We start from the raw sequence: 17,533 nt of genomic DNA, 5'->3' as shown, positions 1-17,533 counted from the left end.
TTCTTTATATGCAGCTTGGTTTTTTGTTCTCGCATAGCACATTAAGGCGTATAGTCTTCTCGAACTTTAACCATAGGATCATACGTCACAAGCAAAATACAAGAACTCGTGGTTTCTTAAATATGAAGGTATTAATTACCATTTTAAAATTAGATGGTTTAATTTTTTTTTTTTGTTCGGTTGTTAGACTAAAAATTGCGATATAATCTTCGATACGAGCATTATAGAAATATGAGGGTTGTGAATTTCGTGAATATTAAGTCGGTCTAATGATTCATGAATTTCTTTTGGTCATATAATGCGAGTGTGGATTAACATAATTTGTATTCGATGAAGAGAAGAAATAGAATAACATAACAATATTGATGATAAATATTGACGTAATCTAATGCATGAAAGCAATTTCGTAGTGCATATTATATTATATGATATGATATATGATGTAAGTAAAAAGCTTAGTGGTGTCCAATTCCTCCGCCACCACCTCCACCAAAGCCAGAGCCACCGCCGAAGCCCCCTCCGACTCCGCCTCCGCCGCCGCCACCGAACCCACCTCCAAATCCACCACCTGAGCCACCTCCAAAACCTCCGCCTTTTCCAAAGCCACCACCAAAACCTCCGCCCTTTCCAAAGCCACCACCAAAACCTCCTCCTCCTCCTCCTCCTCCTCCACCTCCACCTCCACCACCAAGTCCTCCACCACTCCCTATGCCACCACCAAGTCCACCGCCTTTACCAAACCCGCCTCCTACTCCACCACCAAGGCCTCCACCAGCACCACCTCCTACTCCACCACCTAGGCCTCCACCCTTTTCATTGCCACCGCCAAGTCCACCACCCTTGCCAAACCCTCCACCGGCACCACTACCTAAGCCTCCACCCTTCCCAATGCCACCGCCCAGTCCACCACCCTTGCCAAACCCTCCACCGGCACCACCTCCTAAGCCTCCTCCTTTACCTATTCCACCGCCCAGTCCACCACCCTTGCCAAACCCTCCACCGGCACCACCTCCTAAGCCTCCTCCCTTACCAATTCCACCGCCCAGTCCACCACCCTTACCATACCCTCCACCGGCACCACCACCTAAGCCTCCTCCCTTACCAATTCCACCGCCAAGTCCACCACCTTTACCGATCCCTCCCCCAACACCGCCTCCTACACCACCACCAAGGCCTCCTCCCTTACCGAATCCTCCACCCTTCCCAATGCCACCACCAAGTCCTCCACCTTTGCCAATGCCACCACCCTTACCGTACCCTCCTCCAGCACCACCTCCTACTCCACCACCAAGTCCTCCACCTTTGCCAATGCCACCACCAAGCCCTCCTCCCTTACCGTATCCACCACCTAGGCCTCCACCCTTGCCAATGCCACCGCCTAGTCCACCACCAGCACCACCACCTAGGCCTCCACCCTTACCAATGCCACCGCCTAGTCCACCACCTTTACCAAACCCGCCACCAGCACCACCACCTAGTCCGCCACCCTTGCCAAAGCCAGCGCCTCCTCCTACGCCACCTCCAGCTCCACCCCCAATTCCACTTCCACCTCCAAAACCACCGCCGCCACCTCCTCCTCCAAATCCGCCTCCAAATCCACTTCCACCACCAAACCCAACCCCTAATCCACCACTCTTGCCAAAGAACAGAAACTTCTCTTCCTCCCCATTAGTAACATCCTTGGCAACCACACTGAACACAAGAACATAAAAGCAGAACAAGGATAAGAGAGCCACTCTGTTGCAGCCAGTCGCCATGATTGTGGAGGGCAACAAACTAAATAAGCCAATGGATGAAGAGCTTTAGGCACACCCACAGGTATTTATATGCCCCCATCAAACACCTTTTGGCTTGGCATTAATTTGAACTCAACTACTAACAGTTCGCTTTTTTGTTCGAAACTCTGAGCTCCCACTTCCCCATCACTACTTTTTCTGCCTTTTCCCATAACCAGAAATGTGAGAGAGCCATTTTGTAGCTGTCATGCACGTTATGGTCACACCACCATTCAATTCTTTGGGTCCTTCTAAACTAACAACCAAATACAAACCCTCTTAATTCCTCACAAACCTCCTCTACATACATTCATTCATTAGGGAACCACTTCTTGCTGCTCCTCAAAAAATCACTTCAAATTACACCCAAATTAACCCAACCCATTTCAGAATTAGATATTCATGTCCAATGTTGTATCAATGATATTCATATTCCCCGTCCTTATTTTATGCCCCACGCTCAAGACGAGGAAGCCTTCCCCGTCCTTATTTTATCCCCCACGCTCAAGACGAGGAAGCCTTCCCCGTCCTTATTTCACGCCCCATGCTCACATCCTCCATTAATTTTTTGATGAGAATATAATTCATCCCGACCCCAGTTCCATTTAACTAATCAGAAAAAATGTGAAATCCCACGTCGGTTAGGAGAAGAATGAAACATTCTTATCTAACATGAGAGCAAATACGAAAGAGAAGATAATATCTACTAGCAATGGTTTGGACTGCTACGAAAAAAAAATCTCTTCCCTCTCTCCCTTTTTTTATTTAAAGAGGGATTCGACGCCCCATTCATGGCGAATTAAAACGCTCTCCATAAATCTCACAAATCACAAAGTGATTATAAGCTTCGAGAAAGTGACGCATATTAATTAGAGCGTGGAGGTTGCAATATCTTATCTTGACATTATGCAAACTAAGGATAGGGAGAGTGAAGGAACAATTTTGTTATGAAAAAAAAATAATAATAATAAAGAAACATAATTATTTTGTTTTTAGTGATTAATTATTGGAATTATTTGTGTATTAGTGTGTTTTTGATGCTTTTAGGATACCCACCGACAAATCAGCCCCCAAACAAAAAGCTAAAACAGATCACTTTCCTATTATTTCAATGGAGAGTAAATGAATAATTAATTATTTCTTTTTTATTTTTTTTAATATTTTTAAATATTTTTTAATAAACCATATTAATTACCACAACAAAATAATAATAAAACTGAGATAGTCTCCTATTTATTTATTAAAATATAATTTTTTTATTTGTTTATTTTAAGGATATTTTTATGGCTTATCCACCAATGTTTGTGGCACATATTAATTAGAGAAATAAAGAAAATAAAATATAGCTCAATTTTTCATTTATTATTATTTTTATTATTTTATCAAATATATTACTGTTTAAACTTATGAAGTAATTAATTGAATTATATAAGAAATATTATATGGTCTGTAATTAAAAAAAAAGAAGAGAAATAATATATATATATATATATATATATTATTTAATATATTATAAAAGTTAAAAAAATATTTATAAATCATATAAAAAATAAGAGCTATAATTGCGAAGAAATGTTGTTTGAAATTTTATTCGTACAAACTTATTATAATATTTGTTATTAAATTTAATTATTGCATAATATTTTTTGAAAAATTAGGCATATGTATGAACATATTATAAATAGGAATTATAGCCATATTTGTGAATATAATACCATGTGTGACACCAAGTTTGTTAAATGTCTAATTTATTCCCTATGGTATAAGACTAGTAATAATTTTGGTCACCTTGCCATTGTCATATTTACTTTTTTTAACGTGCTAATAAATTAATATTTTTTATTTACCTAATTAGTTAATTACGGTAGGGTAAAAGGAATAGAACGTGACAAATAACAGGTTTTTTCAAGTGGCTATTAAATAAGAGGATAGAAAAGATTTGTGAGGCTTAATCAAGCTATAAGGACTAAATTGAAACTTGTAATATTATAAAAACGACGTATCAGGGAGTAAATTGAAAATTCTAAAACTAAAGGGGTCAAATTGAAATTATATTGGAAGGGATGGGTATAAAAGAAATAGATGTGACAAACAATAGGGTTTTTCGGGCGAGTATTAAATAAGAGTAAAGGAAAGATTCGTGAGGCTTAATCAAACTATAAGGACTAAATTGAAAATTGTGATACTATAAAAACGACTCATTAGGGAGTAAATTGAAAATCCTAAAACTAAAGGGGCCAAATCGAAATTATATTGGAGCGGATGGGTATAAAAGAAATAGATGTGACAAACAACAGGTTTTTTCGGGCGGGTATTAAATAAGAGTATAGAAAAGATTTGTGAAGCTTAATCAAACTATAAAGACTAAATTGAAATTTGTAATACTATAAAAACGACCCATTAGGGAGAAAATTGAAAATTCTAAAACTAAAAGGACCAAATTGAAATTATATGGGAAGGGATGGGCATAAAAGAAACAAATGTGACAAACAGCAGGTTTTTTCGGGCGGGTATTAAATAAGAGTACAGGAAAGATTTGTGAAGCTTAATCAAACTATAAGGACTAAATTGCAATTTGTGATAGTATAAAAACGACCCATTAGGGAGTAAATTGAAAATTCTAAAACTAAAGGGACCAAATTGAAAATATATTAGAAGGGATGGGTATAAAAGAAAAAGATGTGACAAATGCTGGTTTTTTCGAGCGATTTGTGAGGCTTAATCAAACTATAAGGACTAAATTGCAATTTGTGATACTATAAAAACAATCCATTAGGGAGTAAATTGAAAATTCTAAAACTAAAGGGACCAAACTGAAATTATATTGGAAGAGATGGGTATAAAAGAAATAGATGTGACAAACAGCAGGTTTTTTCGGGCGGGTATTAAAGAAGAGTAGAGGAAAGATTTGTGAAGCTTAACCAAACTACAAGGACTAAATTGCAATTTGTGATAGTATAAAAACGACCCATTAGGGAGTAAATTGAAAATTGTAAAACTCGAGGGACCAAATTGAAATTATATCGGAAATGGGTGGATTTGATGGTTCCCATGTGATTTGGTAGCTGAAAAAATTGAATGCCATGTTGGGAAGTTGTGTTCTTTTTCTTTGATTGTAGCATTCAATTTTTGTCCAAATCTAAACACATTATGAAGCTTCTTAGCTGTTCCTTTCTTTTTTTCATCTCTTTTTTGTACACTTTTAATTAATTTTGGAGTCCCTATTATGGATCAACTTACGTTAATACGTTTAATTTTGAAATTTTGAGATTTGTAACGGCCCGACATTTTCTGCAATTTGGTCACGTAATTTACTTTTTGTAACGGTCTGGATCATGACTCAAAATCTGGATGGCCTCGACATTCCCTGCGACGTGATTACATAACTTACTTTTAGCTTCTAAGAGTGAACATTAGTCCCAACATTCTCTGCAATATGGTCATGTAACCTATTTCTTGTAACGACCTATGTCCTAGATTTGGATCAAGATTTAAAATCTAAAGGGTCCCGACATTTCCTATGACATGGTCATGTAACCTGCTTTTTTGTAACGAACCCATGTCCAAGATTTGGATCAAGATTCAAAATTTGAATGGTCTTGATATTCCCTACGATATGGTCACGTAACCTACTTCTTGTAACGACCCATGTCCAAGGTTTGGATCATGATTCAAATTTTGAATGTTGGTGTCATTCCCTACGACATGGTCACGTAACTACTTACTCCTTGTAACGACCCATGTCCAAGCTTTGGATCAAGATTCAAAATTTGAATGGTCCCAACATTCCCTACGACATGGTTACGTAACCTACTTCTTGTAACGATCTATGTCCAAGGTTTGGATCAAGATTCAAAATCCGAATGATCCCGACATTCCCTACGACATGGTCACGTAACTTACTCCTTGTAACGACCCATGTCCAAGCTTTGGATCAAGATTCAAAATCCGAATGATCCCAACATTCCCTACGACATGGTCACGTAACTTACTCCTTGTAACGACCCATGTCCAAGCTTTGGATCAAGATTCAAAATTTGAATGATCCTGACATTTCCTACGACATGCTCACATAACCTACTTTTCGTAATGACCCATGTCTAAGATTTGGATCAAAATTCAAAATCCAAATGGTCCCCACATCCCTGTGAACTAAAATTTTGAAATGTTAAAGTTTCATTAAACATATCATTCAAATATATATCTAATAAATCAATTAATTTATTAGTTTGACAATCTAATTTTCAACGCAATTTAAAAATATTAATAAATTTTAAAATAATGGAAGACATTTAATTATATACATATTTGATCAAGATTTCAAAACTATATTTAAAAAATAAATAAATAAAATAAAATTTAGCTTATTAACAAAATGGGAATAAAATATTGCGATGTAATAATAGACTATTATTTTTTTTCTTTATAAAATATATAAACAAGATAATTTATTTTATAATATCCATACAAAAAGTGTTCAAAATCAATTCCATAAATAGCTTTTTTTTTAAGATAAATAAATAAATATATATATATAATATATATATGTGTGTATATATTATTTTAATATCATTTTTCGATTTTTCTATTATAACTCTATTTTTAATTTATTAAATATTATTTAGGCTATAAAAATTATTAATAACCTTTTTTATATTATAATTTAATATTCCAAAATTATTAATAGTCAAAAGAAAAGTTAGCTATGGAAATTAATGAAGCATTAAAAACATAACCAATTTAAGCAAAATTAGCACATGGGAGAACCAACCGACAATTTTGTGAGAGGGAAATAACATGTCCTTTGGTGCTATTTTTTCAAATATGTGAAAAATAGGGCTATTTTTCCAATTTTTTGAAATTAATGGATTTTTAAGTGACCGAAATTTTAGATGTAATTAAATTAGAAATTTGTCACCTTTTTTTAAATTGAAATATTATTAATATATCTAGATTTGATTTTAATTTTAAATTATAAGAATAACTTGTTCACCTACTTATATTAATAAAAATATTCCTAAATTTTTAAAAATAAAAATTTTAAAGGTAGAATTAAAACAATTTTCCTTTATAAAAAAAAATCTTATCGTCAATATACGAACGAAAATTATTTATCGATACTTCATAAATTATCTTCAACATTTTTTAATGTTCTTTTAAAGAGTTCGTGAGTATTTTTGAAACGTGGTGCTCACGAAATTTTTGAAAACTTAAGGTTTTTTTTTTAATATTTTAAAAATTATAGGATATTTTTTAAACTATTTTGAAAGTTAAAAGGATATTTTTTAAATAAAATATTAACCGTTTCTATCTAAAACTGATCGTAACACTATTTTTTTTAACCTTTTAAAATTTAAGGATATTTTTTTTTAGAAAAAAATACCAAATTCAATTTTTTTATGCGTTTGAGTTTTCTAAATTTCATTCCTATTTTTATAATTACAAAATATATATATATATATATATATATATAATGTCATGATGGGCTATATTCGGTTGTGGATCTGTTTGTGTGGGCCGGCCCATCAGCTTCGACCAGAAAAATTTGGATCATCTAAAGCCCAATATTGTGTCGTTGAAATACCTTAATTTTCTCAAAACCACGTGAATATAAGGTTAAATTAATAAATTATTTTTTAAAATTTTCATAAAATTAAATAAATATTTTAAAATTTTAATATTAAAATTAAATAAATATTCTTAAAAAAAAAAAAAAAGTCACGTGGGGCACGGAGGTTCGGAGCCGAGCATAGAAGATGATAAGATGGGGACCTTGACAATTGTAGTAACGATGTTGATTGCCCAACCACCATTTTACCTTAATAACGTTAACAATTATGCAAGCCCTTAATTATACTTACTTCCATTAACATGGATTCTTCAGCATTGGTGCTCGATCTCTTTCCGATATATATCTATATCGGGTTCTGGAGCATTTTAAAGGGAACCTTCTACTTTTTCTAATGGATGTACATCGAGATCAATGTCTCAACAAAGAGATAAGTTTGAGCTCGATACAAGGACTTTATCAACGTCCATGAATGATAAGTCATAAATCGACTTACTGGAGCGTCGAGTCGATCTCGTGCTCTTTCACGTGGAATCATTGGACTTAGAAGAACTCCGTATCGTTCTCTTGAAATTCATCATCTTTGATTTTAATTGTTTTTATTTTTTTAAGCCTGTATTAAAGTTCACGTGATAGTAACTTGTAGCTCAAGAATCTTGAAAAACAAGTCGTTATAGAGTGATATCATTTGTTTCATGAAAGAAGCCTCAAAATAATTGTCACACACGTAAATATATATAGTTTGGAATGTTTGGAATGGTTTAATTTTTTTTTTTTTTATATATAAATTCAACTAAAAAGGGATGTTTTTCCGATAAAAGCGACATATTGTATGTATACACACGAGAGACATGCTCACACTTGAATCCTTCTTAAAAAATCAAGGGTGGTTGGCGGTGCAACCCATAGATGAATCCCACTAGTTAGCTTTCTTGTGCCTTACGAGTTTACTCGCACATTAACTTGCACACATGTCAGGCTCCTTGATTCGTATTTCAGAACAAGTCGAATGAGGAGCTCACAGACAGATGTCAGGAACATGCATATGTCAAAGCACGCCGAAAGGCGCGTGTTGCCAACCACGATCAGGATGACAGCGTTTCCACAGACGTAACGAGGGCTTTAGCTACCATCTCAATCTAGATCGTTCCATGTCCCAAGTCGATTGACGGACTAGCTTATTACTTTACATACGTACACGCATACAAAACTCCATAATTTTTTTGATGTGGACTTGGATAAGAGGCTGAGAGGGAATGGTTTAGAGAATGGGTGACATTTATGGACCATATTTTAAAATTTTGTTATGGCAGACTTTTTAGGTCAAAAGTGGATGAGTTATTATACAATTATATGTGCAAGTTTCCCAATATCACCATACTTTATTTAGCCTTTATTTTTCTCATCTTACTTTTCACACTTTAATTCATTTAATTATATTCATTTGGGTTAATCTTGTTAGACGAAGACAACTCTCCACAATGGTATGATATTGTCCACTTTAAGCATAAGCTTTCATGGCTTTGCTTTGAGCTTCCCCAAAAGACCTCATACCAATGAAGTTAGTATTCCTCACTTATAAACCCATGATCACACCCTAAATTAGTCGATGTGGGACTTCCACCATCCAACAAATCTATGGTTTATCTATTTTATTTTAACCTAATTTATTATTTATTATAATAATAATAATAATAATAATAATAATAATAATAATAAGTTCGTAGAATATTATGTTTTAACATTGACACTAAATTCTTAGAAATTATATTTATATTTTTACATATGAACAAACGTCAAATAGAGAATTTCTAGATTCTAATCGATAAATCTTGTATTAAAAGAATGGAATGCATTTTATTATGATTAAAAAAATAAATTAATTTAAGTATTTTTTATGCTAATGAAATAAATAAAAAATATTTGTTTGGTACATCACAATATCATGAATGCTAGCGTGTTAGGTATGGTCATGAAACCTTCGTTCCTTCCTCTTTCCTTCCCCCTTTTTTTTCCTTTCTTTAGGACAAAATATTAATATATGGGAGATTTTGTTTTATATTTTTATTAATTAAGTTGGTTCACTATTTTTTTTGGTCTTAAAGATCCCACGTTGGTTGGAGAGGAGAATGAAACATTCTTTATAAGCTCAAACACCGGGCGATGTGCCAGCAAGGACGCTGGGTCACGAATGGGGTGGATTATGAGATTCCACATTGATTGCAGAGAGAATGAGTACCAGCGAGGACGTTGGGCCCAAAAGGAAGGTGGATTGTGAGAACCCACATCGATTAGAAAGGGGAATGAGTACCAGTTGGGTCGATAAGGAGGTGAATTGGGAGATCCCACAATGCTCGCTGGTCCCAAAACGGAGGTGGATCGTGAGAACTCACATGGATTATAGAGGGGAATGAGTGCCAGCAAAGAGACTGGGTCATGAAGGAGGGTGGATTGTGAGATCACACGACGAGTGGGAAGTGATGAAATATAAGGGTGTGGAAATCTCTTCCTAACATGTGCATTTTTAAAACCCAAAAAAGACAATGTCGGTTATTAGTGGGCTTGAGCGGTTACAAATGACTATACCATTATTCTGGTCATCGAGCATTTAAATCATTTGAATTTTAAATTTGTAAATAAAGATATTTCTAAATGATTATTTGCAAAATGTATAGGTAGGGTTTTTTATAGTATGTAATTTAAATGATTTCAAACCATTTAATTTGCCATAAATGTTTTTTTTTTTTAATTGAAAGATTGGAAATTAAAAAAATATATATATATATTGAGGATTTTTAAAATTTAATTGAAAATAGCATTTATATTTTATCGGATTGTATCCTTTTAACAAGGAACGTGTCTACAAAAGTAAGAATGTTACCACATCGTGGCTGTTGTCTAGGAAACCGTATTTGGACCCAAAACGACGTCGTAAAAGGGCAATTGTGTCCTTTCATACAACCAATGGCAAATCCAGTAATTTTATTAAACAATGAGGCTATTTTCTAAACTTTCCACCCAATATATTCAAGAACCACCATTTCGCCTCATTCCCCTTCCCCATATATATTCTAAAATTTCTCCCCTCTCTCTCTCTCTCTCTCTTTCCGTTTTTCCTTTTTCGCTCCCTCAATCTCTAACTATCAATCTCAACCCTAGAACCCTCCGTTTTCCTCTTTTCCTCCGCCGTCCACGGAGGCGAGTTTCCAGGACACCGTCGGTGGATAAATCTGGCCGTACTTTCATCGGTCACCGTCGCAAGGACCGCCGCCTCTCGATCCGATTTCCGTCGTATCGACGTTTCGGATTCGGTTTTTAAACAGACCATTTTCTCTCTCAAAATTTCGGAGAGTTTACGCTTTGATCCTTTTTCGTTGCTAGAGTTACTGACATTCACCGTCTGCATCTTTCTTTAACCGCTCCAAGTTCTTTATTATTATTAATTTTTCTTTTTTTTTTTTAGTTTTTTTTTTTCATTTCCTCTTATCATTTGCGATTTGAAATTTGTTACGTCCGAAACGTCCAACTCTGGGTGATTTGACGGGTGAACCTTTCTAGGAGTAGGATTTTACGATTTTACCCCTTTGTTTGCCACGTGGCATGATCTAAGGCTGAGGATGAGTGTACACTCACGCACCATCACCACCATGTTGCCTCCTAGGGCGTCAAGGAAGCGAAAGGAGGTTGAGCCGTTTGTGAAGCCAAAAGCTACGGCAGTCGACTCAGTCTCGTCGAATCAGCTTCTAGCCGGCTACCTTGCTCACGAGTTTCTGAGCAAAGGCACTTTGTTTGGGGAGAAGTATGAGCCGGCTCGAAGTGAAGCCGTTGGAATGACTAGCTCACAGCCATCTGAGTGTAAGAGGATGAAGCCGGAAGCCGCCACCGCCGCCGCCGCCGCCGCCGCTCCGAGCGTCAGAAAAGAAGATCATAGCTATGCTGAGGTGGCAAGCATCTTGAAAATGGATGGGGCCCACTTGCCTGGGATTGTTAACCCGGCCCAGCTCGCTCGGTGGATTAAAATGTAACGTCCGGCGTGGTGTCCTTTCATTGGATGTAAATTTTACCTTTTAAGTTTGCGTTGAAATTTCTCATTTCTCATAACAGTTGGAAGGATGGAAGTAGAGACGAGTTCTCTCTCTCTCTCTCTAAAATAGCTCTCGGGAACTTTCTCTCTCATTCTCTTTTGTTCTCTCGAATTTCATGAGTGTAGCGAGATCTGTTGATGATCAACGTATAGGACTGAGTTCGGAAACGGAGAATCAGTCAGTTTGTTCTAATGCTGTAATCGCACAGTTTCTCCTTCCGTGTAAATGATTATATGTTACTCTTTTTCTTCTGTTTCAGATTTTTTATTGCTCCGATTTCTGAAATACAGGTCTATAATGGATGCATGCATAAGGTTTCATAATCTGCAAATGTTGAACCGACATTTGCTTTAGAAATCGGAGCCATGATGATTGAGGTACGTACGCTATTGAAATTTTCTGCACTTGACGAATTTCTGTAGTTATATGTGGATCGATGAATGATTCTTCTCGTTTGCGTCGTAAATGATTGGTTCGATTGTTCCTCTTTTGTTTAGTTGGCACGGCAGCCTTGACCGTCAAAATTCGTTCATCTGTCATGCCAATTTAGAATTTGTTACGGCCTTAGATTTTCACTGCAAAATTTTTCCGTTTCGTCGATATATTGCTTTATTTTCTTCAGAATAAAATTGCAATTAATTTTGGAAACATTCTTCGAGGAAGAATGTCGGATGATCGGATAATCAAGTTCTTTGTGAAAGAACTTGTTATGGCTTATGGCTTTGGATATCCGTGCGTATTGTCTCTGTTTCTGCCGCCAGCTTCACTTGGAAGGAAATCGCCGTTAATTTTAGTAACATTCCATCTGCAAGAAACGCTCTATGGTTCGATTCCATTACCACGGCGCAACAAGAAGTATCACGGTAGTTTTCAATCTTCAAAAGTTTTGTATGCTTCAAAATTTTTAGCTTTCACAATTATATATTCAGTACACAAGCGTAATTTTCTGAAAAATAAAATAGGTTTTTTTTCTTTTCCAAAAGTTTGAACTATGAAAATACGTTCTTCTAAATTTATCGAAGACGTTTACATCAAGTGATGCAAAATTTCCTAAGAACTTCATTTTTAACCTTTTAGATGTTATAGGTTTCAACATTTTCTTGCATTATGTTAACAGTAATGTGGTTTCCTTTATTTTGTTAATTTCAAAGCGTCCATGTTTTGATTAATTTGGGTGCTTTAGCGTAGTGTCTAACTTCGTCTTTAGTCATTATTTCTTCCTCCTATTAAGTTTTTCTTTTCCAAATTTCTTGCATCGAAAGAAAAGGGAACTTTCAAAGCGTGTGATACAGTTAATAACTGTTGTGTTTGGAAACTCTTTTATACTTTACTTTCCTCTCTCCTTCTCTTCCCTTCACCTTATCTGCCCTCTCCCTCTCCTTCGACTTCAACAAATTCGATGGCCAAAAGATTTGTGCTGGATTGCATCGACAAATATAGACAGTGCCAGCGACACATTACTCAAAATGCTTCAGATCTGGATAAATCAACCAAAATCAAAATATTATATAATAATATAACGCACTACAACGTTTCCGATAATCATTGCCACGTGGAAGTACCCCACTGAGCACAGGCAGTTTGAAACGACGGTTTCTATTGCTGTCCATCAGACGGTTATATGCATTTGAGATATATCGGAAGGAAGGGTTGGATGTCGGATGAAGAGGAAGAAAGGGGAAGAGAGAGAGAGAGAAAAGTATTTTTAGAAGGTTAGAAAATTAATTTTATATACATAAATGTAAAAGGTAACGTGAAGCCCATGGACTTGGGTTTAACCCAATGGTTGCTAAATCCAGGCCTTGAAAATCCCAAATTCTTTATATTCAACCTTTGAACTATAATATGGATAAAATCAAACTCAAATTCTTTACATAATTTTTTTTTTATATGTATAAAAACCGAATATGTTTAATGTTTCAATATTATAGTGTTAAAATCGTTAGTTAACTGTAATAATGCTATGATATGAGTTGCCATATTTATTAATTTATAATTCAAGAGTGGCGTATGCATTTTGCAATATTTAAAAAGGAAAAGTTGAAAGGAAAAAAAAAGGACCGTAGAGGATTGTTGGAAGAGGAATCCTCATATTGGCTACTTAAGGGAAAGATCATGGGTTTATAAATAAGAAGCATGATCTCCATTGGTACGAGACATTTTGTGAAAATCAAAAGTAAAGTCGTGAGAACTTATGATTAAAGTAGACAACATTGTACCACCATTGAGGAGGTCTCTGATTTCTAACATGCTATTAGAGTCATGCCCTTAACTTAGCATATGTATATAGAATCCTCAAGTGTCGAACAAAAAAGTTGTGAGACTGAAAGATACAGTCAAAAGTGATTCAAGTGTTGAACAAATAGTATACTTTGTTCAAGAGTTCTAGAGGAGTAAAGCTTCGATTGATGGGAGGTTGTTTGAGGGCTCCATAGGCCTCGGGTGAGGCTCTATGATGTACATTGTTCAAGGGGAGGATTGTTGAGAGAGCAATCCCACATGTGGCTACCTAAGTGTTGAACAAATGGAGGAGAGACTCTACGGTATACTTTGTTCAAGGGGAGGATTGTTGAAGAATATTGAGAGATGAGTCACACTTCGACTATTGGCTAAGTAAGGAATATTCTATGGGACCTTTTGGAAAAACTAGGAGCAAATCTACGAGAGTTACAAAAGTAATTTTTCTCTTACCCTCTTACTTTAATGCTAACCAATAAGGGCAAAGGAAAAAAAAAAACAAAAAAGAGACGAGCTTCCTTAGTTTATTCCTTAACTACCCTTGTATTATTCGTGGTGCGAGTCAAAACAGAAGACGAGCAATCACAGCTCATATCAAAAGCTAATGTGTTCTACAGATACCAAAGTAAAGAAAGCGACTTTAAGGCTTAAATTAGAGAAATGATGATTCAGCTTATGCTGCCTTCACCGCAACTGATCTTGCTTTCAGATTCAGAAAGATTCCCCTGAAACCAGAAACCACAATTGTGTTACGGGGAGAATATGTACAAGATCACATCACAATATTCTTTTCCAGATAATATATATAATATATATATATATATATATAGCTTTTTATTCTTGTAGGCTAAGTTACAAAGCATACCCCACGACCTTTGTCTTTCGTTAAAAAGTATTCATATTTTTTCAAAAGTTGCAACATCACCCATGAGTCGTGACATTCACAATCGTTTCAAAACTACTTGAATGTTGGATGAAATTGAGATATGGAATGGTGTGACCGTGATCATGAACCGTAATCGATACTCTATTTTGAAGCATTTATGAAACAATAACAAAATTTAGAGGTGTTTCTTGTAATGTCTGCAGTTTCTTGATCTTCCAGTTTATGGTGAAATGGCCTAATATAAGTAACATTATCAAGCCAGATGGTACAAACATCAAATTCTAATGCTCAGATTAACGTGTAAACAATATTGTTTCTTTCATTTCTTTTGACTCTTTTTGCTGTAACTTATATAGATTTGTAATGGTTAATAGCCCAAGCCCACCGCTAATAGATATTGTCCGCTTTGGCCCGTTACATATCGCCGTCAGCCTCACGATTTTTAAAACGCATATACTAGGTAGAGGTTTCTACATCCTTATAAGAAATGTTTCGTTCCCCTCTCCAACCGATGTGGGATCTCAAAATCCACCCTCCTTGGGGGTCCAATGTCTTCATTGGCACACGGCCTGGTATCTGGCTCTGATACCATTTATAACCAAGCCTACCGCTAGCAGATATTGTCTGCTTTGGCCCGTTACGTATTGCTCTCAGCCTCACGGCTTTTAAAACGTATATACTAGGGAGAGGTTTCTACACTCTTATAAGAAATGTTTCGTTCTCCTCTCCAACCAATGTGGGATCTCACAATCCACCCTCTTTGAGGGCCCAACGTCCTCGTTGGCACACCGACCGGTGTCTGATTCTGATACCATTTATAACCAAGCCTACCGCTAACAGATATTGTTTGCTTTAGCACATTACGTATCATCGTCAGTCTAAAATCGTGTGTGCTAGAGAGAGGTTTCTACACCCTTATAAGGAATGCTTCGTTCTCCCTCTTCAACCGACGTGGGATCTCACAATATATATTTGTTTTTTTTTTGCTTGCAGGAATAGTTGAAAAATAATGAAGGGGTCTCACCAGCATGAAGCAACAAAGCTGTGAAATATGACTCGAAACTGCAGAGGCATGTACTGGTAATTCACCCAACCAACTATAGGCCAGAACTGCAATTCATAAGCATCTCATTCTTATTATCTATTATACTAAGCTTTCTTCATTTCTAACAGCGACACAAACCCAAATCAAATAAAAAGAACAATAGGTTTGAATTCCATACCCGCCAAGCAGTAAGCTGAATAGTTGGATAATCCTTTCGAACTTTAGCCTTCACCAAACTCCATGGTCTTCCTGAAATTAGAGGCTCTAAGTTTGTCAACCTTTTAGCCAACATGACCTTTATGAACATAGGACATCCATAGAGATTAGAACCAGATTATGACAACCAACACTATGGAGGGTTGAATACTTCTGGACAAAACATGAAAAACTACACAAAATCCCGTCAGTAACCCATTTCTCGAGGATTGTTGGGAGGGAATACCACATTGGCTAATTAAGGAAGCAATGATCATGGGTGTATAAGGAACAAATCTCTATTGGTACGAGAACTTTTGGGGAAACCAAAAGCAAAGCCACGAGAGCTTATGTTCAAAATGAACAATATCGTGATATAAAAAATTGCAGCAGATTTGCTTACCTTCAACAACCAAACCATAGTATATCATGAAAAACAAATTGTTCCAAGGAGAGCTGGTCAATTGTTCCAATATCACCTTCAGCAATCAATATAACCACAGAAAACGGCTAAGATTACAAGGAAAGGATTCAGGTTTAGAAACATTTAAGGAAGAAACAGATACTACCTTCTTTGCAACAGTTGTGTTTCCTTTCTTCCCCTTGAAAATTTTATCCATTAACTTGTGCAAAAAATGCCCAAACGGTCCAGCATAAGCAAAGCCATAGAGCTACAGAGCAGTAATACAACACATTTTTAGCACCTCACCAGCCATTATCCACAGAGAATCACAGAATTAATAAAGGAACTGTACCATCACAAGAAGTAATCGTCTGATTTGAAGCTTTTTGATCCCAGAAATCTTCTGAGCCACCGTATCGCTGCAACCAGCTAAAACCCCAGCAGTGATCGCCTAAAAAGAAAGGTAGAACATAGATAGAACAACCCGAAGAAGCCGAATCAGATTCTGAATGAAACAACAGACCTTTGTTCTGAGAGGATTCTTCTGAAGTTGAAGGAGATAGCCTTTCCAGGCATCGGTAACTATGGAAGACATAGTTCTTGAGTTGGGGATCTCCAAGATCTTGGGATGAAAATGGGAACAATAAGCGAAGATTGTTGTGATGATCGGGAATAGAATAGGGGTTTTGGAGGAATTTAAGTATTGGAATTAACGAATGTTTGACTTTGATCGCAGGGGGTTGGTTTGCGACGCCGGTAGACCGAGATTGGACGCGTCTCTGAACCCTACCATCGAAGGTACTCACTCGATCATTTCGCATGAATTTCCAAACAATTACTTGGCCTTGACATGAATTTCCAAATTTGGGCCTTTTTTTTATTTACTTAAAACAAATTTGAGCTGTTTTTAATTATTAGGTTTAAATATATGTTGTTTTTGTCCTCAATTAAAACTTTTAACAAAATTTCAAGGTTAAATCAATAAAAATAATCTTTTAATTTTGTATTTATACTCTAAAAATACCTTAAATGTTTCAAAAATTCCAACTTTGTTGGAAAGTTTAAAAATATATTTATTGTTGTTGATAGATTATTTTCAAATTTTTTTATATTACTTTTGAAAGTTTATGAGTTTTTTTTAAATTGTGATACGGTAAAGGTGTTTTTTTTTAGTTTAATTTTTTTTTATGTTTTTATTTTTTGATTGGATTATATTGTTTACTTTGAAAAATGGTTGTTATTAATTAATTATGGTCCAATTTGATAGTTATTTAGTTTTTTTTTTTTTTTTTTTTTTTTTTTTTTTTTTTTTTTTTTTTTTTTTTTTTTTTTTTTTT

General features: G+C 35.6%; 3 protein-coding genes across 10 annotated transcripts; 1 reads left to right on the top strand and 2 right to left on the bottom strand.

Annotated features, from left to right (window-relative positions):
* Positions 1-291: 291 nt before the first annotated feature.
* Positions 292-1,948, bottom strand: LOC111460136 (glycine-rich cell wall structural protein-like). 8 transcript variants are annotated; one of them, XM_023103259.1, is made up of 3 exons: positions 1,346-1,946; positions 1,265-1,273; positions 292-1,126 (listed from the first exon to the last, which is right to left on the bottom strand). In XM_023103259.1, the coding sequence occupies exons 1-3, from the start codon at positions 1,755-1,757 to the stop codon at positions 456-458; spliced, it is 1,092 nt and encodes a 363-aa protein (XP_022959027.1). In that variant the 5' UTR covers positions 1,758-1,946; the 3' UTR covers positions 292-455. The 8 variants fall into 8 exon arrangements, with proteins under 8 accessions (XP_022959027.1, XP_022959026.1, XP_022959021.1 ...); XM_023103258.1 differs by lacking the exon at positions 1,265-1,273 and having other exon boundaries at positions 292-1,060; positions 1,103-1,126; positions 1,289-1,945; XM_023103253.1 differs by having other exon boundaries at positions 292-1,060; positions 1,103-1,948.
* An 8,442-nt stretch (positions 1,949-10,390) lies between these two features.
* Positions 10,391-11,687, top strand: LOC111460190. The gene has a single exon (XM_023103323.1). The coding sequence runs from the start codon at positions 10,962-10,964 to the stop codon at positions 11,367-11,369; it is 408 nt and encodes a 135-aa protein (XP_022959091.1). The 5' UTR covers positions 10,391-10,961; the 3' UTR covers positions 11,370-11,687.
* A 2,485-nt stretch (positions 11,688-14,172) lies between these two features.
* LOC111460189 (peroxisomal membrane protein PMP22) lies at positions 14,173-17,192 on the bottom strand. Its single transcript, XM_023103322.1, has 7 exons — positions 16,720-17,192; positions 16,549-16,647; positions 16,363-16,464; positions 16,197-16,272; positions 15,777-15,847; positions 15,578-15,663; positions 14,173-14,392 (listed from the first exon to the last, which is right to left on the bottom strand). The coding sequence occupies exons 1-7, from the start codon at positions 16,789-16,791 to the stop codon at positions 14,341-14,343; spliced, it is 558 nt and encodes a 185-aa protein (XP_022959090.1). The 5' UTR covers positions 16,792-17,192; the 3' UTR covers positions 14,173-14,340.
* Between the last annotated feature and the right edge of the window lie 341 nt (positions 17,193-17,533).

The sequence above is a fragment of the Cucurbita moschata genome, unplaced genomic scaffold (assembly GCF_002738365.1).
Source record: "Cucurbita moschata cultivar Rifu unplaced genomic scaffold, Cmos_1.0 Cmo_Scf00023, whole genome shotgun sequence".
NCBI lineage: Eukaryota > Viridiplantae > Streptophyta > Magnoliopsida > Cucurbitales > Cucurbitaceae > Cucurbita > Cucurbita moschata.
The sequence above is the reverse complement of the archived record's forward strand: the minus strand, read 5'-3'. Positions and strand labels throughout refer to the sequence as shown.